Raw genomic sequence first — 22,561 nt, 5'->3', positions numbered from 1 at the left:
GATGCATGCCCTAGATTGTTTTAAAGCTGACAATCAAGAGCGCCACCACGCTGGCCCCAGAGAGTTCCCTGTGGAAGGGAGATGAAAGGGATATCGGCTCGGGCCGTGCCGGGTGCCAGATGGGCTGGAGAGGTGAGGACTCGCAGGTCCTGGGAATTTAGGAGTCCCCGAATAGCTCCAGGTAAGACTGCACATGCAGCAGAATTTCAGCACAATCCAGACGGAACAGTCTCTCTACACTTGTGCTGCGCAGCCGGTGCGGTGCTGAGATCTTAAGTGTGTGTGAGGATCTGGGGGCGCGCTTCCGCGTATTTGCACGTTTGTGCCGCTGTCCCGCAGATATCGCTGTGGGGCGTTTCCAGCCCCCCGGAGGCCTCGTGTGCGCCCTCCTCACCGCCGGTGCCCTTCTTTCTGATGCTCCTTGCCAGAGGCTAGCTTTGCCTCCCTTGCAGGCCACATCCGTGGAGCTGCAGCACGGCGTGGCCTCCTTGCCTCTGGCTCTGGCCCTCCACGTGGCAGCCTAGGCTGCCTGTGTGTTCTTAGCTGCAGCCCTAGTTCATAAAAGCCCATGTTTTTAAGCTAGAAAACAAGTTAAAATTGGTTAACCATTTACAGAATGGAGGTCATTGGATGTGGACAGCTTACTAGGATGAATTTTAATTAGGCTTGTGAAGCTTTCATTTTATTTTTGTGTGGCTGCACCGCTCTGCGTGGCTTATGGGCTCTCAGTTCCCTGACCAGGGATTGAACCCAGGCTCCCGGCAGTGAAACCACGGCCTCCTAACCCCTGGACTGCTGGGGAAGTCCCCTGATGAGGCTTCTGAAAGAAAAGATCGGAATTTGATCTTCAGATGTACTGGAAGAACCCTCGAGGGTAAGAATGTGGCGGGAAACCTGGGAGGTGTGCCGGCTGTGCTGATGGAGAGAGGGGCTGGGTGAGAGGAGGACCCCGCAGCCTGTGGCCTCCTCCTCCCTGCAGCCCTGGGGAACCCTTGCTGGTGAATGCCACACCAAGTCCTGCCGTCGCCCCCCCTTGGCTCTGGAAGGTGACCGAGTCGGCCACACAGAGCCGTGCGTATTGCGTGCAGTGGCTGGGTTCCTAGAAGGCTGGCTGGAGTCTGGTCCAGAAGGCTCCAGTGGACGCCGACACCTCCCTGTTACTGGCCCAGGGGGTGGACACGCAGCACAGAGATGGTTCCTCCTGGTTCACGGCCACCTGATCTCCAGAACTGTCTGCTGAGGCTGCTAAGGGCCCCGTCCTCCCCAGGAGCAGCAGTGAGGCGGCTCGATTACTGTACGGCCTCTGGTTTTCCCAAACAGCTCATCCTTGGAAACCCGTGTTAAATATTGAAGATGAGCTTACGGTTTAATGGAATCATATGGACCGTAAAGTAACCTCTTCTGTAGTTGATAGGGTTAACACCCTGGGATTTTCATCTTTTTACCTTGCACGTGCGCATATATAACACGGGGGTGTTACCCCCGTGCCGTTTATATATTCACTTAACGTTTGTTTCCATGGGCAACTTGGGAAGATTGCCGCTCAGGTAGGCTTTCCTTTTTAAAACTTCTTATTGGAGTGCAGTTGAGGAACAGCGTTGTGTTAGCTTCACGTGTCCAGCAGAGTGAACCCGTTACACATCCAACCACCCTGTTGCGATTCTCTCCCGCTCAGGTCACCACTGCGCACCGGAGAGCGCTCCCTGTGCTGGAGAGCGCTCCCTGTGCTGCACGGCCTCTCCTTGAGTGAAAGTAAGAGTCGCTTCGTCGTGTTCCACTCGTTGGGACCCCATGGACTATACACTCCCCCCTGGAATCCTCCAGGCCAGAGTACTGGCGTGGGCAGCCTTTCCCTCCTCCAGGGGGTCTTCCTGACCCAGGGATGGAACCCAGGTCTCCCGCACTGCAGGCCGTGCTCCACCAGCTGTGCTGCGGGGAGGCCCGCAGTGTGGCCTCGCCAGTCATCTATGCCACACGAGGCAGTGCGTTCACGTCCACTCCGGTCTCCCAGCTTGTTCCTCCCCACACGAGGCAGTGTGTTTATGTCCACTCCAGTCTCCCAGCCTATTCCTCCCCACACGATAGGCTTTCTTTCTTTCTTTATTTTTTTTTATGTGAGCAATTTTCTGATTTATAAAAAGATGCAGCAAATTTTAAAATGACACAAAATATAATTTTAAAAACAACATTGAAAAGTGAGTATATTTAACTATATTCAGCTCATTATAGAACAAGTGGGTGAGTGCAATAGTAATTCACACTATAGCATATTTAATGAACTTGCAAAAGAGAAAACGGGTCTAAGGAAGGTGGAGAAATTTTCTCTTCTCATTAGAACCGAGGGGCTCGGTAATCTGGCATCCGCTCAGTGTTGTACCTGTGGTTAGAAATGTACAGGATGGGGACCCAGGGATCTTCCGGATGCTTCGTTTCCGGATTCTTCGTTTACGGTCCCGGTCAACTGCGGCCACAGTGTAACACTTGTGCTGAGTTACTCTTTGTACTAAGCAGTCATCTGCATAGGTTCCTTTGTGTGTACAGGTAACGTTCAAATCTTGGATCCTTGGCAATCCTTAAAGCCACTCTATACTTCTGCCCCAATTTCTCAGTTTCAGCCAGTACGCAGTCAGTTATACAAGGGACACACTTGGCATACAGACAGTCCATCACTGACTGCACTAAGTCCAGTTTGGCCTTAATGGAAAAGTTGATAAAGTTGGTATCGGCCAGGATGTGGTAAGGTGGGCCCAGCTGTGTGTTATATTGGAAGAAGAAGCAGGAAGGGTGTTAGGGGACTTGTCTTTCCTTGAGTGCACTGGGATCTTTCTTCTCTTTCCTTTTGGGTTTTAATCTGCCCTTTTCTTTAAGCCTCTGATCTCTGAGACTGAGCACTCGCCTCATGGTCGCCTACGTCCGTGTTTTCTTTTGCTTCCCCGTGTTCACGCCGCGCTCTTGTTTCTTCTGGAATCCGATGGGCTTTCTTTAATTTGTTCTTCTGTTTGTACCCAGAGGCCCAGACACAGGACTTACTATGTTTTTAATCAGAAGTCAAATGCATTTATTTTGGAAAAAAAAGTGGGAATGATGTTTCTAATGATTAACTTGGAGTGACACACCACCTCATCTTAGGAGGAGGTTTCCTGTAGTCTCTCCAGTGACCTCAGGGCAAGGTGTGAGGGGGTATTTCCATAGAGTCCACACCATCGAGCCAGCCCCCACCCGCTGGGCCTGGGCAGCCTCCGGGGGGGAGGCTTCTGTGGACTGCGGGAGAGTCCAGAAGTGCAGGGTGACTCCTAACATCCTAGTGACTGCTGGCCGCTGCTCGTTTGCATCGGCTCTAACAAGCGGGTGTTCAAGCCGGCTGGCCGGAGGCCAGGGAAGCCAAGGTCAGCGCACTTTGAAACAGCGACCTGAGTCCTGGCAGCCAGGCCTCGCGTGTCCCCGCAGGACCGCCTGCCCCGCCACCTCCCGGGGACGTGTCCACCAGCGCTGGCAGAACGGGGGCTAGGGGCCTCCCCAACGTTTCATGCTGTGAGTCTGCGGGGCAGTGAGGGTTCCGCCCCCTCTACAAGCCTCGGATCTCAGGGCTGTCGAGCGGAGAGAGGGGTCCTGCCAGCATCCCCGTCCATCCGGCAAGCCCTCCGGGAACGCGGCGGGCGCTGGCGTAGACACAGGGGCACAGCGACAGATGGGCGCTCGCTCTGGGAGAGCATGCTTTCTGGTAGCAGAAGCAGACAGTAACAAGAAAATAGCAGAGAGTGCTCAGTGCCGCGCACACAGTGAAAACGGAAAACAGGGCCGTGGGCGAGGCTCCCTGGGCGGCTCGGGCAGACGTGTGCCCGGAAAGTCCTCTCCGAAGAGGGGACCGTCCTGGACCCGAGTGACGGCAGGGCGCCAGCTCTGCATGGGCCCCCGGGACCTGGGGAGAGGCTGCCGCAGAGACTCCGACCCGGGGGGCTTGGCGGGGTCACAGGCAGCCAGGACTGCTGGGCTGGGGGGGCGGGGCCGGGGCCGCCCCCATTGGTGAAATGATCTGATCTCCTACATCCGAGCAGTTTCAACAAATGCATAGCCAGACCCAGAACGTTTTTGTCACCTTGGAAAGTACTCCCAGAAGCAACCGCGGATCTGGTTTGTGTCCCCTAAGGTTTTGATATTCCTGCATTTCTTATAAATGATCCCACGTGGTACACACTGTTCTTTTTCCACTCCGCTTAGGATTTGGGGGTTCATTCATGTTGCTGCATTCCTCAATAGTTTCTTTCTTTTTATTGTTGAGAAATACTCCACCGTATGGATGTACCACGGTTTATCTGTCTACCTGTTGATAGATCTGGCCTGTTTCCAGTATCTTCAGAGAAGACCTGCTTGTAAGCATCCTCTTCCGCTGCTCTCAGAAGGATAGGGTGTGTGAGACAAAGAGCAGAAGAGAGGCCATTTGAAGCTATTACAGTCTGGGTCTAAGCGGAGGGTGGCTTGGATGAAGGCAGAGGACAGGTGAGGAGACAGCCTGAGGCTGGATTGTGAGTTTAGAAGCAGCAGGATTTGAGTTATTGGGGGGGCGTGCTGGTGCGTGAAGAAAGGACACGTGAATGTGTGTGATGGGTAGGGTGTTGGCCTGAGCAGCTGAGAGGAGGGATCCATTTATCAAGATGGTGAGACCTCGGGAGAAACATTGAGATGGGTGAGAGTTGAGAACGCTCTTACGGACGTGTTACGGTGTGATTCTGAGTCAAGGGTGATGTTAAAGTGATATGATTCATTTAGCAGTTGTGTCTAATATCTGGAGCATTCTAAGTAGTTAGCAAATGGTAGCTACTATTCCTGGAGAAGGCAGTGGCACCCCACTCCAGTCCTCTTGCCTGGAAAATCCCATGGATGGAGGAGCCTGGTTGGCTGCAATCCATGGGGTTGTGAAGAGTCGAACATGACTGAGTGACTTCACTTTCACTTTTCACTTTCATGCATTGAAGAAGGCAATGGCAACCCACTCCAGTGTTCTTGGCTGGAGAATCCCAGGGACAGGGGAGCCTGGTGGGCTGCCGTCTATGGGGTCGCACAGAGTCGGACACGACTGAAGTGATTTGCAGCAGCAGCAGCTACTATTCCAGTTACAGGCAGCGCTAATTAAACCTAAGTGTCCACGAAGATGAATGGATAGAGAGGTGTGGTGTGTTTACACATTGGGCTGTTCAGTTCAGTCGCTCAGTCGTGTCTGACGCTTTGCGACCCCATGAATTGCAGCACGCCAGGCCTCCCTGTCCATCACCAACTCCCGGAGTTCACCCAAACTCACTTCCATTGAGTCCGTGATGCCATCCAGCCATCTCATCCTCTGTCGTCCCCTTCTCCTCCTGCCCCCAATTTCTCGCAGCATCAGAGTCTTTTCAGATGAGTCAACTCTTCGCATGAGGTGGCCAAAGTATTGGAGTTTCAGCTTCAACATCAGTCTTTCCAAAGAACACCCAGGTCCTTTAGAATGGACTGGTTGGATCTCCTTGCAGTCCAAGGGACTCTCAAGAGTCTTCTCCAACACCACAGTTCAAAAGTGTCAGTTCTTCGGCGCTCAGCTTTCTTCACAGTCCAACTCTCACATCCATACATGACCATTGGAAAAACCATAGCCTTGACTAGATGGATCTTTGTTGGCAAAGTAACGTTTCTGCTCTTTAATATGCTATCTAGGTTGATCATAACTTTTCTTCCAAGGAGTAAGCGTCTTTTATCTGCAGTGATTTTGGAGCCCTAAAAATAAAGTCTGACACTGTTTCTGCTGTTTCCCCATCTATTTCCCATGAAGTGATGGGACCAGATGCCATGATCTTCGTTTTCTGAATGTTGAGCTTTAAGCCAACTTTTTCACTCTCCTCTTTCACTTTCATCAAGAGGCTTCTTAGTTCCTCTACACTTTCTGATATTGGGCTGTTACTTAGCCCTAAAATGGATGAAATAATGTCACTTGCTGCAGCACGGGTGGATCTAGGGATTATCCTACTAAGTGAAGTAAGACGAATACCATATGGTGTCACTTACATGTGTTCGCTAAAATAGCACACGTGAACTTACAAAACGGAAACAGACTCACAGAAAACAAGCTCATGGTCCCCAGAGTCGGGGTGGGTGCCTTAGGAGTCTGGGTTTACCGTATACACACTGCTGTGTACAAAACAGGTGACCAGCAGGGCCCTGCTGTGGGGCCCCCGGAACTGGGTTCAGTATCGTGTGATAGCCTGCTATGGAAGGGAATACGTATACCCACACACCGCATAACCGAATTACTTTGCTGTGCACCTCAAACGACGCAGAAGGCAATGGCAGCCCACTCCAGTGGTCTTGCCTGGAGAATCCCAGGGACGGAGGGGCCTGGTGGGCTGCCGTCTGTGGGGTCGCACAGAGTCGGACACGGCTGACGCGACTGAGCAGCAGCAGCGCCACACCTGAAACGAACACAATGTTGTGAGTCAGCTACACTTGGAAAGACCAGTGCTCAGTGGTGATTATTGGTCTTAATGCAGTGACTTGCCCAACTGGAGGCAAAGGAAGAGCGAGTAAACAGAAGTAGCGGGAAATAGGGTCCCCTGGGCAAAGAGGAGAGCAGCTGATGGAAGGTCTGGAGTTTCAGGTAGAAAACTTCGCACTGAATCCGCGTGCTAACAGCGAGTCTTTGCCCCAGGAAGGAGGAGACACAGGATATTTTAGAGCCAGGAGATGGAGGTGGAGATCGAGGATTTGGCGTGGGGTGCTCGCTCCTTGGCCAGCCGGGTGAGCGCAGCGAGCAGGCTTCTCTGAGCGTGGACTCGCGCGTCCTGCGGGCCTTGGGGTGGGGAGATAGGACGATGCAGGCGACAGTCGCCTTGGGAGCGGCAGACAGAAGTGCTTGATTTTGCTGGTGGCGTTTTTGAGCAGAGCCCTGTTCGGTGCAGGGCGGGGCGGGCGTGTGCTCAAGTGGCGGAGGGGCCGTTCCCTCCGGCCGCTGGGGGGGGGTCTGCGGGGCCTGGCGTGGGGCCTCGCGGGCAGGTGGTCGCCCTGGGGGCTGGGCACGTGGATGTAGGGAAGGGCGCTGGGCCGGCTCCTGGGGCTGAGGGCGGCCTCGAGGACCCGGCCGCGGAGCCGGGTGGGCAGCGGGGTGCGGGCCTGCCGGGCGGCCGGTGGGGCTGCGAGGCTGACCCCACGCGCCGCTCGTCTGGTCGGTTCGGTGCCGAGACAGCGGGCGGGACCGAGGGGTCCCATCGCCCGCAGCCCGAGGGGCCCTGCCCGCGCTGGAGGCCGCGCCGGCCGCTTCGGGGGTCTCCGGCGAAGCCCGCGTGGGGACGCGCGGGCCGAGGCCCCGGGAACGGCCGCGGCTCTGCGCTCCGGGGCCGCAGCCTCCTGAGCCCCTCCGCCTGCCGCCGCTGGCTTTGGGCCTGGAGGGCTGACTCGGCCTCCGGGGGGTCCGGCGCCTCCGAGGCCGGCGCGGCCCCGGAGTTGTTCTGACAGAGTCTGGGGGTCCCGGGGGTCCTGGGCCTTGGATTCGCCCAGATCTGATGAGCCGCCGGGAAGACTCGGGCCTTGACTTGACTCCGGCCCGCGGCCCCGTCCGGAGCCGCCCGGTTGGTCCGATGGTGGCGCGTCCGGGAGGGTCGGGGAGGGCGCCGCGTGCACCCGGACTGTCCCCGGGGTCCTTCCTCCGGGCCGAGTTCTCTCCTCTGAACCCCTGACCGCCCTCCTCAGTCCTGGCGTCCCTGGCCCCACGTGGCTTCCAGACCGGCATGGCGCGCTTCCTCCAGGTCTCCAGGCGCCTGCGGCTCCCAGGGCCTCACTGGCTGGCTGTTCTCTCCTGCCAGTTGTTTCCCCTTTTCTCTTGTTTTGGCGGCGCCCTGCTCTACGTGGGGTCTTAGTTCCCAGACTGGGGCTCAGACCCTCACCCTGCAGGGGCAGCGCGGAGTCCTGACCGCTGGCGCCCGGGGCTCCCGGGGAATTCCCTCTCCTGACGGGAGGTTGTCTCCCCACCTCCTTTGACCGGGGCTCAAAGCCGCCACGTCTCGAAGATCCCGGTTTCCAGACGCAGCGTTATGCTGTCTGCGCGCCGGGCAGTTGTGTAAGCCAGAGGGATTGTCACCGAGTGAGGAAAGAAAAAAGTTCGCCTCCCAGAAAGGATGGCTTAGCTGCTTAAGTTCACAGCGTGTGTGGAAAGCTCCTGTTAATCAGGGAGAAGAGAGGTTTCACCAGTCGCATCCCTGAGGCCACCTTCACATTTTGCTGCTCAAAGTGTGGTCCTCACCTCACTTCTTAGAAATGAGATTCTGGGGCCTCACCCTGCCCTCCTGATTCTGAATCTGCATTTTAACAAGATTGCTGAGGTAATTCGGGGGCAGATTAAAGTTTGAGAAACATGGCTGCAAATCCCACGAGTATCATTCAAACTGCTTCCAAAGCGGCTCACTTCCAGAGAACATTTATTGGAATCACAGCTCATACAGCAGACTCCAGGTGTTGCTGCTGTTTTAAAATAGGAGGAAAGACTTTTTTTTTTTTTCCAAAGAAATACATGATTAGAAAAAAAAAGACATGCTCACAGTTAAGAGCAGAATTCAGCTGGCTCACAGTGGTGGCAAACCAAGTCTTAGATGCTCCCACTCCAGTCCTCCCAACCCCAGCTCACTCTTCCTTCTCTTGGAATCATTTTCAGAAATTGTCGGTCTCCCTTCTTCTGCCCTCCTGAGGCTGCGTCTTCCATTTTCTACTGTAGTTTAAGGAGGGGAACTGGAGTCGTACAGAAACCCATTTCTGATTCCGATAGAATGAATTTGCAAACAAGCCAGAAAGCTGCAGGGCAGCAGGTCAAAGGTGTCAGTGAGTGAGGAATGCCGGCAAGAGGGCTTTATTATTAGCGTGTCTTAATTGTTTCAGCCTCTCCACTAATTGTGAAAACAGGGCAGCCTACTTAAGGACTTATTTCTGTCACTTGTTATTTCTCCTTTGCTGGGGTAGATTCTGACAGGCGTGGCCACCTGGATGTTCTGACTTCTTTTGCTTTTTCCCTGATCAGAAAGGACAGTGATGGAGACCCGCCCCTCCAGGGGCTGGTTTTTTTGATGATGATGGTTTTTAATGTAACTTATTAAGGTGGCACCCCACTCCAGTACTCCTGCCTGGAAAATCCCATGGACGGAGGAGCCTGGTAGGCTGCAGTCCATGAGGTAGCTGAGGGTCGGACACGACTGAGTGACTTCACTTTCACGCATTGGAGAAGGAAATGGCAACCCACTCCAATGTTCTTGCCTGGAGAATCCCAGGGACGGGGGAGCCTGGTGGGCTGCCGTCTATGGGGTCGCACAGAGTTGGACACGACTGAAGCGACTTAGCAGCAGCATTAAGGTTCTTCGATTTGTATTTGAGAAAATAAGCCTCAATTTTGGGACACACTGTAGAAAACTCATATTTGAATAGATAGAGTTTAATAGCAAGTTCTTGCCCTTTTAAACCACAGCTTTATTGAGGTATAATTTGCATGGCATAAATTTCTCTGGCTTTAAGTGTGCAGTTCAATAATTTTAGGAAACTGTCTGAGTAGTTTCCAGGTTTCCATTGCCCCAGAAAGGGCCTTGTGTCCTTTTGAAGTCAACCCAGTGTGCACTTCCAGCCCAGACTCCCGTCGACTTTCTGCTGCTGCTGCTCGGCCGTGTCCTACTGGGCAACCCCTTGGACTGCAGCCCCCCAGGCTCCTCTGTCCGTGGGATGCTCCAGGCGAGAGTACTGGAGTGGGTTGCCATCCGTCCTCCAGCGGATCTTGCCAACCCAGGGAATGAACCCGGGTCTCCTGCGTTGCGGGCAGTTGCTTTACCACTGAGCCACCAGGGAAGCCCAGCCAGCTTTCCACCCCTGTCCATTTGCCGTTTCTGGAGATTTATAGAACTGAAATGCACACTATGTGACGTTTTGGTGACTGGCTCCCTGCATAATGCTTTGCAGCTCTTCCCTGTGGTAGTTCGTATCATCCTGTCGCTGGTTTCTGCCCTGTCATATTCCAGGAGGTCTGCCACATTGTATGAATTCACCGGTTGATGGACTTTGGGTTCTTTTCACCTTTTGGCTAATATGAATAATGTTACTGAAAATGATTTTTTTAAGTTGTGGTAAAATACGTATCATGTAAAATTTATCATCTTAACCATTTTTAAGTTCAGCAGTATTGAGAAATTCACCCTGTTGTACAACCATCATCGTCTCTCTAGTGTATTTCATCCTGCAAACGGAAACTCTGTTCTCATTGAACAACAGCTCCCCATGGCTTCAGTTACTCAATTCCTGGCAACCTCCCCTTGTCTCTATGATTTGACTACTTTTCACTCTGTGTTCTTTTGATGCACAGAAATTTCACATTTTGATTAAGTTGTGTTTTTGTTGTTGCTGTCTGTGCTTTTGGTGTCCTATCCAAGACATTGTGGACAAGTCTAATGTTAAGCTTTTCCCTTATGTTTTCTGTTAAGAGTTTCATTGTTTTAGGTCTTTAATCCATTTGAGGTTAGTTTTTCTATATGATGTAAGAGTCCAGCAACCTCATTCTTTTGCACATGAATATTCAGTTTTTCCATTTGTCGAAAAGGTTGCCTTAAAAAAAAAAAAAAAGAAAGAAAAGGTTGCCTTTTTCCCATTGAATGGTCTTGGCCCCCTTGTCGAGAATCATTTGACCACCTATGTGAGGGTTTATTTGGGGGCTTTCTGTTAGTTTAACTTTTTATGAAACTGCTGAGTTGTTTTCCACGGCCCCTTCAACAGTGTCCAAGGACTCCTGTGTCTTCATGACCGGACATATTACCTGCTCTTTTGATTGCAGTCATCCTCGTGGGGGAGAAGTTGTATCCCCCTGTGGTTTTCGTTCTTAACCTTTGAACGTTTTGCTTTTGTCCAGCCTGGAACAGAGAGGTAGCAGGACAGACAGACACACGCGCACAACCACAGGGCCTGAACACACTCGGTGCTTCTGCAGGGCAGGCTGAGCAAATGCAGGGAGCTGTCTTAATGTCCAGAGCTTCTGCTTTCTCTTCTGAGCAGTGGGAGCAGTAAATCCCTCTCTCACACAGGGTGAGACGGCAATGTGTATGCAAGCGCCTGTTCCAGCCCGTGCCATAATGCTGGAGTTGGTTTTACTCCCTAATCCCGTCTATGTTTTCGCTGTGGGACATTCCCTGTCACTGGTTTAACTTCTCCAGCAAGCACGACTCTGGCACTTTAAGCCTGACAGCGTCCTGCTGCAGCTCCTCCGGGTGCCAACCAGGATTCTTTAGGCCCAGGGCACCCCGCTCCCTGTCTGCCTGCCATCTGGGTCATGGTTAGTTGTTTATCCAGTTTTGCTTCCTTCTGTCCTGGCTTCTGCATCCTCTGACCTCTCACCCTGGATCCTGCTGGGGCAAAGACCATTTTTTTGCCGTTGGCTTGTCGGCAGCACTGAGGCGGCCTTTTCTCTCTTGGCGCTGCTGCTCTGCAGAGACGGGCTCCTGGGGAAAGAGCTCCCCACCCCATCCCCGGGTCGTAGCTGCCACAGTAATTGGCTTGGCAGTCACTCCCTGCAAGGCTGTCCTGCAGCTGATACTTTGTTGAAGCTGCAAGGCCAACCCCCTTGGGAGTTCCCTGAGCCAGCAGCCGTCGGGTCTAATTAGGTGTTTTGAAGGGAGCCCTCTTATCTCAGAGAACAGTGGTGGCTGGAACATCTGGGAGGGAGATAGGGAGGCCAAGACGGAGGGCAGGTAGCAGCAGCTTGGGGCCCTTGGCAGAAAATACTCTGCTGGCATCAGGGGTGATGCTGAGTGTTTTCTCAGGACTTAGTATGTCCTCTCTCGTAAACTAGGCCGTAGGGCCCGCACACGTTGAAAATACGGTGCACTTAGGGCTCAGCGTGTCCTGTGATATTTGTACACGTGTAGGAAGTACTGTTCTTATCCCACCAACATGAAAAATCCAGAAACAAGTGAGCAAAATCCAGAGACTTCCAGATATTTCAATTGGGTATAACTTTCATCACTTAGAAGCATTTATGAAATATGGGGACTCTTCTGTACCTAAGCAGTTAGGCTCTGTAGTGAAGACTTGGGTTTGGAGGGGTGAATTCCCTTTAAACTCTTGTGCAGCAGCGTCGATAGGAATAGAACGTGAGCACATGTCTGTAACTTAACATTCCCTAATAGCCACTTGTATTCTTAAATTTTTTATTAGAGTTGGTTTACAATGCTGCGTTAGCATCAGGTGTACAGCAAAGTCAGTTAGTTCTGCGTGTACATATATCCACTCTGTTTTAGATTCTTTTCCCAGGTAGGTCATTACAGAGTATTGAGTGGAATTCCCTGTGTTACACAGCAGGTTCTTATCTGTTTTATGCCACTTGCATTAATTTTCTCAGAATGCCATTAAAAAATGGTCATAAACATTATTAGGAAGTTCCTTTAATTCAGTTTCGGAGGCCAGAGGTCTGAAATCAAGGTGTCAGCAGGGCAGGGCTCTGAAGGGTCTGGGAAGAATCCTTCCTGGGTCTTCCTAGCATCTGGTGGCCCCTGTAGCCTTGGCTAGGACCAGGGATCGACCCGTGTTCCTTGCATTGCAGGGTGGGTTGTTAACCCCTGAACCACTGGGGAAGTTCCCTCTTGGTTTTATAGATTCTCCTCTTCAGTCTCTGCCTCTGTCTCCACAGGGCGTCTTCCATATGTATGAGTGACTTGGTGTCCAGCTCTCTCTCTCCTTTCTCTTACAAAAATACCACTTATTGGTTTTAAGGCCCAGTCTAAACTAGGCTAATTTTGTCTCAAGACCCTTAAGTAACTCTGTGTCCAGACAAGGTCCCTTTGTGACGTTCTGGGTGGTCATAAGCTTTGGGGACAAGTATTCACCACATAAAAAGTGGAAAGAAAACACTTTCATTAGTTTTAATGTTTTACCTAATATTACCAAATATCATTACAGCATGGAATTAGTAGAAAAGAGGTAGATAGTTCAGCATTCTTTCCCCACCTCTGACGCTCAATCTCTGACCTCAGCGCGGATCTGACAACGTGGCTCACCTTGGCCTTGCCCGCGGGTGGCAGAACGGTCTGGAGCCCTGCATGTGGCCGACACAGCTTTCCCACTTCAGGGTTTCTCTGTCCTCCCTTCTCATCCTCCCTCCACCCTCCTCTTAGATTTCATGGAATTTTTCTGTTTATTTGGGAAAAGTCTCAGTGCTTCTGAACAAAAGAAACAAAACCCTACTTTGTAAAAGCTACCGGGTTCCCAAGACTCAGCGAGGAAGCAGGCTTAGCCAATTTTGAAAGAAAAGTCTTTTATTCAGTTACTTTCTAAATCATTGGAGTTTCTTGTTGTGCAGTTTATTAAGCTCTTCTGTCACAAGTGGCTTCAGTGTGGGCAGTGTAGCCTTTTACTGAGTAGGGGGAATGCAAGGGTCTCGGGAGGACTCTCCCTCCTGTGAGGTTCATGACCTACCCACTTCTCAGGCCCCCAAGAACACGGCAGTCTTCTGTCATATTAAGACAAGAAGAGGCAGCAACTTTTAACTTCTGGACTCTAAGTCTGTTGCAATCATGAGGTTAAGATTTTTATCTCTGAAAATCCATATCCTTTCTCCAAGAACTGGAAGCTTGTTCCTGTCTTGCCTTGAACCTCAGTGAGGGGAGGGGCTTATAAGCAGCGCCACAGGGACAAGGGTGTTGGATCCTGGAATTCTTACCTGTGGCTTATGATAAGGATATGGTTTCCACCCTCTCTCTGTGTACTGAGCCTCTGTTACTGTTGTTGGAATCTCTCTGGAATTACTTTTTTTTTTTTGTTCAGAGGAATCAATGTCAAAGAAAATTAGCAATCAACCCATGAATATGAACTCAAGAGAATACAGAATACAACGGGAATGTCCCTTCCCCTCCCCAACTTTCACCTCCCTCCCCCAAAGTGTGTATCTTTCTAGTTCCTCTGCATATCCGCATTCCTACATTTGAAATTGCTTATGCATTTAACACATACATCAAATTATGCTCCGTATTATTCTGTGGGTTTGTCTTTGCTGCCATTCACTGGGACCTAGAGAGGTTCCTCGTCAGCACAAATATTTAGCCTTATTTTTTAAAATGTTTTAGGTATAAGCAAAGTGAATCAGTTACATATATGTATCTTCACACATTTAAAAGATTCTTTCCCCATATAGTCATTAGAGGGTGTTGAGTAGAGACCCCTGTGCTGTACAGGAGGTGCCCATTGGTTACTGTTTGATATGTAGTGTGTGTAGATGTCAATCTCAATCTCCCAGTTGATCCCTCGCCCCTTCCCCTGCTGGTAACAGGAAGTTTGTCTACATCTGCAGCTCTCTTTCTGTTTTGTAAATAAGTTCATTTGTATGTTTTTAGATTCCACATATAAGTGATATCATGATATTTATCTGTCTCTGACTTCTCTCAGTCTGACACTCTCTAGGTCTATCAGTGTTGTTGCAAATGGTGGTATTTCTTTCTTTTTTATTGAGTAATATTCCATCGTGTATGCTTGTTGTTTTTGTCCTGTTGGTCAGGCGTGTCTGACTCTTTGCGACCCCATGGACTGCAGCACGCCAGGCCTCCCTGTTCTTCACCATCTCCCAGAGTTTACTCAAACTCATGTCCATCGAGTCAGTGATGCCATCCAACCATCTCATCTTCAGTCGTCCCCTTCTCCTCCTGCCCTCAATCTTTCCCAGCATCAGGGTCTTTTCCAGTGAGTCGGCTCTTAGCATCAGGTGGCCAAAGTATTGGAGCTCCAGCTCCAGCCCTTCCAGTTTATATTGTTTATATGTACCACACCTTTTTTTATCCATTCCTCTGTCATGGACATTTAAATTGCTTCCATGTCTTGGCTATTGTAAATAGTGTTGCCGTGAATGTTGGGATGCATGTATCTTTTTTGTTGTTTAACATTAAGTGAGCAAGTGACTCCAAGTTAGGAATAACTTTTTAATTAGAGGATAATTGCTTTACAGTGCTGTGTTAGTTTGCATGTGTCTTTTAAATTAGTTTTCTCCAGATTCACGCCCAGGAATGGGATTGCTGGGTCATGTACGTGAGGAGCGTCACTTTTCGTTTGTAAGCTGACCAATCTTTTGTTCAGTAAGTGATGTGATTCCACAGTGATCGGGACCAGTATCTTCAAGGTACTTTCGTTGGCTGCATCCTCTTCAGGTCCTTGCTTTAAGTACTAACTGTCATAGTTGATCATGACTTATAGAGCTCTGGTCTCAGCTAATCTTTCATCTAACAGGGCTCTCCTGCCCTGTTACCAGCATCTTCATTACCACTTCCGTCCATTCAGCGCCTACCCACCTTCATTCCTTGGTGCCTCTAACACTCTTGTGGGATGGATATTTTGTGCTCCCTTCATAGATTAGGAAGCGTAAGGTTAAGGGATTTACCCCAGGTTCATACAGTTAGCAGATGTTGAAGTTAAGATTTGAAGTTGCCTTACGTCCCTCCAGGCCCACCCTCCTGAACAGAGAGCTTTGATCCTGCGTGCTGTCCCCGGCCGCCGGTCTGCCGGCCTCAGCCCAGGATGAAGCACTTGGCTGGCAAACACATTCCTCGCCCGTCGCTGCTGTGGGTTGGGCGGGGGCGGGTGCCGGGGGCCGCGGCCGAGTCCTCCCGGACGCGCTGCGCCTTCCCCGGGTTCCCGCCAGCCTCTGCGGCGGAGCGCGGTCCCGCCTTCCCCCTGCCCTCGCCGCTGGCGCCATCCCTGCCTTCTGCGCGCCTGCAGGCTCGGAGGGAGCATATCCTGAAGGAAGGTGCCGGGCCTGGGACTTGGCTGCGGGAAGGTCCAGTCTGGGAGAATGTAGTCACTCGCTGAGAGAAGATGGAGGCCTGCCTCCCTCTGGCGCTGCCCGCGCTCCCAAACGCCGCTTGACTTCTCTGAGGAAGTTGCCCAGTGACTCCAGGGCCTCTTAAGGCCGAGCGCTGCCGGGCTGCGTCTTCATCTCCCGTGAAGAGAGCGTTCTGGGGTCCCGGCTTCCAGGCTTGTGATGTGAGGGACACGCAGAGGGTGCCCGGGGTTTGGAGAGAGAGGACACGGGCCGTGAGGAGCCGGCGAGGCTTGGGGCTGCCTCCTCCCCTCTCCTCCCTGTGCGCGTCATCCCCGGCCCTCCAGACGCAGGGAGCGCGCCCGCGGGGGCCGCGTGAGCCGGGCGTGCCGCCTGCGTGCCGCCTGCGTGCCGCCTGCGTGCCGCCTGCGTGCCGCCTGCGTGCCGCCTGCGTGCCGCCTGCGTGCCGCCTGCGTGCCGCCTGCGTGCCGCCTGCGTGCCGCCTGCGTGCCGCCTGCGTGCCGCCTGCGTGCCGCCTGCGTGCCGCCTGCGTGCCGCCTGCGTGCCGCCTGCGTGCCGCCTGCGTGCCGCCTGCGTGCCGCCTGCGTGCCGCCTGCGTGCCGTGGGAGGAGCCGCGGGGAGGCCCCACCCCAGGCACTGCCACGGGCCGTCTTACCTGGGGACTCGGACTTTTGCCACAGGAAGTGCTGTCTTGGGGCGATGGCTCTCCTCGTAGCCGTGGAGCGAACAGGGTTGATCAGGCCTGCTGGCGGCCTCCCCGCGTCCTCGTAATGGGGAACCTCATGCCTAACTAGGTCAGCGTCTCTCAGCGTCCGGAGTGGCAGATGCGGCCTTGGGTGGCTTTAATCCTGGTCCCCATGGAGCTCCTGCCGCGGGTACTTCCTTCCCGGGGCTGGCCTGCCTGTGAAGCAGACTGCGGCTGTGATTACTTCCGTGACCGGATGCAAAATCCATCATGTCTGTCGAAAGCTACAGAGGTCGATGAGACAGACTGAGGACAGACTGTACTTCGGTCACTATTGACCCCACACCCAACATAAGCCGTCGCCCTTGCTAAGTCGGGAAAGCCTCGACTGGCAGCTTGGCCCCTTTGTGACATTCGGGGAGCATCCTGCGGTCTCCTGGGGGGCCTTCCTTTCTGTCCAGGTAACGGAGATGGGCGAGTGCTGGGTTGTGTTTGTTGCTAACGTGCTTCCGCCTGTGATAAGAGCATTGTTATCCTGGCCTGGAAGTTAAAAGCAGAGGAAGTAAGACGATTTACTGATCGAGATTAGTGACAGGAAAGTAGGTGGATTCCCCGCCCCCCCGCCCCATTGCTGTTTAAGGAGAACAAGAGTGGGGATGGTCGGCCCTCATGACTAAAGGAAAAGAGCGAAGGAGAAAGAGAACGTCTGCAGACCCCCTGCCTCCAGCCCTGTGTTCTGCCTGCACCGCCGCTTGAAGCCCGCGGGCCCCTCCTCGAGCGGCGGGGCAGCCTCGTGGCCGGGCGGCGCGTCAGCGCCCTCGGGAGGCCTTCCCTGGGCCTGCGGCTCTCCGCCTGCCGCCCTGAGCTCCGCCCGCCCTGGCCGCGGCGCTCTGTGGAGCTCGCCAGGCCTGGTTGCCTCCGCACAGGTTGCTCCTGCCTGGGGTGCTCTTCTGCCAGCGAGCTTCCTCGCCAGCCTCCGCTTGACCGGCCCCGTCTCCAAAAGTCCCGGTGAAAACCGTGCGTGTGACGGCTCTGTTCCCGACCCTGGTGGCCCGCCGTCAGCACCCGCCCTCCCTGGCAGCCTGGGCGCTGGGCCCGCCTGCGCTGCCCGGCCGCGCCCGCCAGCGCCCCGGGCCCGCAGGGTCTCCGCGGCTCCTTGCGTAGCCGGCAGACGCAGCCGGCAGGGAGTAGGCCCTCGGCGCGCATCCCGCGGCCTTGACTTCGGACGCCGTTCTCCCGACTCGGGGGTCCGGCCGCCGCTGTTCTCTCCTGCGTTTGGCGCGCCCTCCTCACTGGGCTGCTTGTGTCATCGCTTGCTTTTCTCTAGCCCAAAGCCTTTTTTGGAAAGGGCAGCTGAACCAGAGCCACTGCTCCGAACAGCTGGAGGCGGGGCCGCTGGCCCACCACGAGGAGATGAGCAGTGGGGGGGGTGCTCCCCCAGCTCTCGAGATTGTGGGGTGCTTTCTGGGAAGCAGACTCGCATGAACACCATACCTCAGGAACATGGCCTTGGAGACCGTGTCCCTAAGGGCCTCAGAGACTTTCAGGGCCCGGTTTAGCTTAGCATCAGAGCATGTGGGTAACGGAAGGCCCTGCCTGGTGCCTGGCCAGACCGAAGAGGGTCCCTGGAGCTACGCACCGGGGGCTGCTCTGCTGGCGTCCTGGTGGAAGGTCCTTCCTCGGCCCGTCCTCGCTGTGAGGAGCAGTCAGGTGGGGCTTGCCAGGTTCCACGCACCCACGGGGAAGGGCTTACCATCAAAACAGGTTTTTCTTGCATCTTGACCCTTCCTGCCTTGCCAGTTGTTTATTCTTTCTTTTCTTACTCTCCTCTACCTGCACACACTTCAGAAACTATTCCTATCTTGGAGAATTTTCTGGGTGAGGTCAAGGCAGCAGCCATTCTGAAATTTTCAGACTTCTGTTAAGTTCGGCCATCTGGTACACCAGGGGCTGGTGGGTGGGGTTGTTGGGACATCCAAACCAGGGAGAAAAGATGTCTGAGGGAACGAAAGATCTAACACAAAGCCCAAGCCCAAGCCCAAAAATCTGTTGCAATTTATTTAAAGGCCAGTACTGTCCAGGAGAAAGTGAAGTCGCTCAGTTGTGTCCGACTCTTTGTGACCCCATGGACACCAGGCTCCTCCGTCCATGGGATTTTTCTAGGCAAGAGTACTGGAGTGGGTTGCCATTTTCTTCTCCAGGGAACTTCCCGACCTAGGGATCGAACCCAGGTCTCCCACATTGTAGACAGATGAATGTTCTGTAGCCACATTAAAAAAGAAAAAAGAAACCATCCAAGTGGATTTTAATATCTTTTAACTCCATGTATCTAAAACATTGGCATTTCAGCATGTAACGAATGTGGAAACTGTCGAGATGATTTCTTTCTGCTCCAGTCTTCTGAGTCTGTTGTGTGCCTTGCATCTCCAGTGCGTGTCCGTGTGCACAGGCCACATTGCAGGGGCCCGGTAGCCGCTTGTGACTTGTGAAGCCACAAGTGTTGGACGGTGTACACAGAAGGCTCTTAGCCAGAGTGAATCAGCCCGGGTTTCATGTTGTTTCAGCTACTCATATTTTTATTTCTCACCGATAGAAGATTTCAAGCTTTCAATAAGAGAGGGCTGGTGTGGTAGAGTCACTGAATGGAGTAAAGGCTGGAGTCATTCTGTGCAAACTTTCCACGTTTCCCTCCACACCTTATGACCAGTGAAGACCCAGAGTGGTACTCGGTGGAATAATCGGGAATAATCGATACGTTTCCACTCTTGTCCTCTGCTTTAAAACCCAGGTCGTCACAGAAACACTTGAGCATTTTTGCTGTTTTCTAAGAAGGTGGGGAAATGTTCAAAGTGGGAAAAGTTAAGAATGATGCTGTCAAGCGTTACTAAAAAGTGCTCTGGCGTGGGAAACCGGGGAGATTGTTGGGAGGGAGAACTCACAGCCTCCACGAAGAACTCTCCGCGTGTACAGCTGGGAGCTCACGGGGGACTGGGCGTGGTCGGCGAGGGGGCGGGAGGAGCCGGCGGAGGAGTGGGCGGGGTCGGCGAGGGGGCGGGAGGAGCCGGCGAGGGCGTCCTCACCTGCTGCGTCCCTCCGGTGGCTCCGGGGTCGCTGACCTCGTCAGTCCCTTGGGCAGAGCTGTCGCCGGATCCCCACGTGTTGCGGGGACCTCAGGAGTCTGGCTTTTCCCTTCGGGAAGCTTGATGGATGGACTCCGTGGATGCTCGCTGGGGCCGTGGTGCCAGAGCGGAGGGCACAATCCTCTGTGAGGCAGGATCAGCGGAAAGGAAACCAAAACCGAAAAAGCAACGACAAAACAACATGTCTGAGTCACACACCCTCTTTGCCTTTTTTCTGCTTTTGTTTTCTGCTGATACAGAGAACATTAGTAAGTCAGGAGGGGGAAGGTTGCTGCCCTGTGACTGGGGTGTGTTACTTATGTATAAAACATTCAGTTCCTTGCTTTCTAGTATATAAGTTTGTTTCTCCCTTTATTTGTTTTTTAGGCAGAGGAATCTTGTAAATGCAATGGCTGGAAAAACCCCAATCCTTCGCCCACGCCCCCCAGAGCCGACCTGCAGCAGATCATCGTCAGCCTCACGGAGTCCTGCCGGAGCTGCAGCCATGCCCTCGGTGAGTCCCGCCCTCGGGCAGACCAGCGGTGTCCCCTGAGACTCTGCCCTGCTGGGCTTGGCGGGTTAACCAGACTTGTACACCTCGCCTCCGAGGAGGCCGCAAGCACGACCCCTTAACCTCCTGGTTCTGCTGGGAGGCTTCTCGCAGGAGGCGAATCCTGCCCTGTGTGCACTCAGTCTTTTTTTCCTTGGATTTATCGGCTGTGCCGGGTCTTCGCGGCGGCTCAGGCTTTTCTCGAGCTGGGGCAAGCAGAGCTTGCTCTCTGATCGCGGTTCGTGAGCGCTTCCCATCTGGCGGCTCCTCTGTACGGGGCTTCAGCTGCTGGGCTCAGGAGCTGTGACACTCCCGTCTGGCGCGCGGCATCTTCTGGGATCAGGGCTCGCACTGTGTGTCCTGCGGGCGGATTCTTCACATTCTCCACAGCCGCTTTCATCCCTCTGTCTCCCCTCACTTTCCCCAGGAGCTGGGCTGACCGCTGATGGGAGCGGGGCAGGGGATTGCCAAATGGGACGAAATGTGGCCGCTGAACTAGTTAGAATAATACTTAGCATGTCCTGGTTCACTCTGATTTTTTTTTTTTTTATTCTTTTCTGATTCCCTGAACTTTCTGAGTGCTCAATTTTATCTTCATATTCTTTAGTTTCCTGGGTCTGCTATCTCTTTTCTTCCTTGGAATTGTGTTTGGTAAATATTTACTTGTCTTTTCCCTTTCAACGTTCTTATCTGTCCCTGCAAACTAATCACTATCAGCCTAGCCAGACTCTGCCCGAGTTAGTTACCAGGACTGTGCTAATATAGTGTGAGTCCTGATACTAGTTTTAGGACAAACATTTTCTTCTTAAATTATATTCTGTCTAAGTGGATGAAAGTTACTAAGTAGTTTCCCCTAGAAATTCAAATTCAGTGTCACAAGGGGTCGGGACTGCAGTTCGTACTTTGGTGCCTTCAGTCATCCGGTCTCCCAAAGAACGGTCACTGTGCAGGTCGCCACCGACTGCCACACCAGTGCAGCCCCGGCCACGCATCCTAATACATTTTGTCTTTCCCACCTGCCCCCTTGTGAGGGCTGGCCGCTTTTAGCCATCATCTTTCTCTCAAGCTTCCTGCTCATCTCAGATGGAGCATCAGCCTTCGTTAGCCAGCAGGTAGGTCTAGTTAGAAGTGTGATTTTATATTCAGCCAGAGAGGGTTTCAGTCTGTATAGAACAAAGTAGGAAATAGTGCGATCTCAGGAAGTCACCACACCGGAGTGGCCTGAGGAAAGGAACTAGAGAACCTCCATCTCAGGAGAGACATAAACGCGCCTACAGGCACATCACTGTGTTGGTTTAACTGGTGTCTCTTCTGGCTTTTGAAGCAGCCAGTGCAAAGCAAAAGGCCAAGAGTCACAGGAACGGCTTTGCTTGAAACTCACCTTTTCCACAGTCATCCCTGAGCGTTGCCCTTTAGAATTGCCTTGGGGAATGTGACGCAATACGCTGGACTTGAATTGGACTTGGTATTGATTGGGAAATCCTATTATCCTTCACCAATTAACGTTTAAAAACAGAGTCTTCTTTCTTATTTAGCTGAGCAGATTGTCTCCTTTGGGCACACAGGAATGCCCAAAGGCAGAAACAGCCTTTCTTGAAGAAAAGCTGACTTTGTTCCCTTTTATATTTCTTAACAAGCTGTGAAAACAAATACCCTCACTGTACTATACATAATTGAGAATGGGAAAAAGGGTATACATCCTTTAACCTGACAAACTCATGCCAGAAAGTTAACCTAACTGTAAATTGGATACGCCTTCAGATTAAAAGGGCAGCTATTAGAGCCATATTCACGATACTGAAAAACTAAAACAACCTAAATATCCCAATGCAAGAGGTCCTTGCTTGAATTATGAAATTCATTGTTCAGTTCAGTCGCTCAGTCGTGTCCGACTCTTTGCGACCCCGTGAATCGCAGCACGCCAGGCCTCCCTGTCCATCACCAACTCCTGGAGTTCACTCAGACTCACGTCCATCGAGTCCGTGATGCCATCCAGCCATCTCATCCTCGGTCGTCCCCTTCTCCTCCTGCCCCCAAACCCTCCCAGCATCAGAGTCTTTTCCAATGAGTCAACTCTTCGCATGAGGTGGCCAAAGTACTGGAGTTTCAGCTTTAGCATCATTCCTTCCAAAGAAATCCCAGGGCTGGTCTCCTTCAGAATGGACTGGTTGGATCTCCTTGCAGTCCAAGGGACTCTCATGAGTCTCCTCCAACACCACAGTTCAAAAGCATCAATTCTTCGGCGCTCAGCCTTCTTCACAGTCCAACTCTCACATCCAGACATGACCACTGGAAAAACCATAGCTTGGATGAGACGGACCTTTGTTGGCAAAGTAATGTCTCCGCTTTTGAATGTGCTATCTAGGTTGGTCATAACTTTCCTTCCAAGGAGTAAGCGTCTTTCAATTTCA

The 22,561-nt window shown here is 52.7% G+C and overlaps 1 protein-coding gene and 1 pseudogene across 1 annotated transcript in view; one reads left to right on the top strand and one right to left on the bottom strand.

Moving 5' to 3' along the window:
• The window catches only part of KAT2B (lysine acetyltransferase 2B), a 116,984-nt gene that overhangs the window by 28,546 nt on the left and 65,877 nt on the right, over positions 1-22,561 (top strand). Inside the window, exon 7 of the mRNA XM_040235472.1 lies at positions 19,988-20,114. Coding sequence (XP_040091406.1) covers positions 19,988-20,114 — 127 coding nt within the window. The remainder of the gene's footprint in view (positions 1-19,987; positions 20,115-22,561) is intronic.
• On the bottom strand, positions 2,244-2,963 carry LOC120880171 (annotated as a pseudogene).

This window comes from Oryx dammah, unplaced genomic scaffold, assembly GCF_014754425.2.
Source record: "Oryx dammah isolate SB20612 unplaced genomic scaffold, SCBI_Odam_1.1 HiC_scaffold_2, whole genome shotgun sequence".
In the NCBI taxonomy this organism is placed as follows: Eukaryota; Metazoa; Chordata; class Mammalia; order Artiodactyla; family Bovidae; genus Oryx; species Oryx dammah.
Note: the sequence above shows the minus strand (reverse complement) of the source record. Positions and strands in the feature narration are given on the sequence as shown.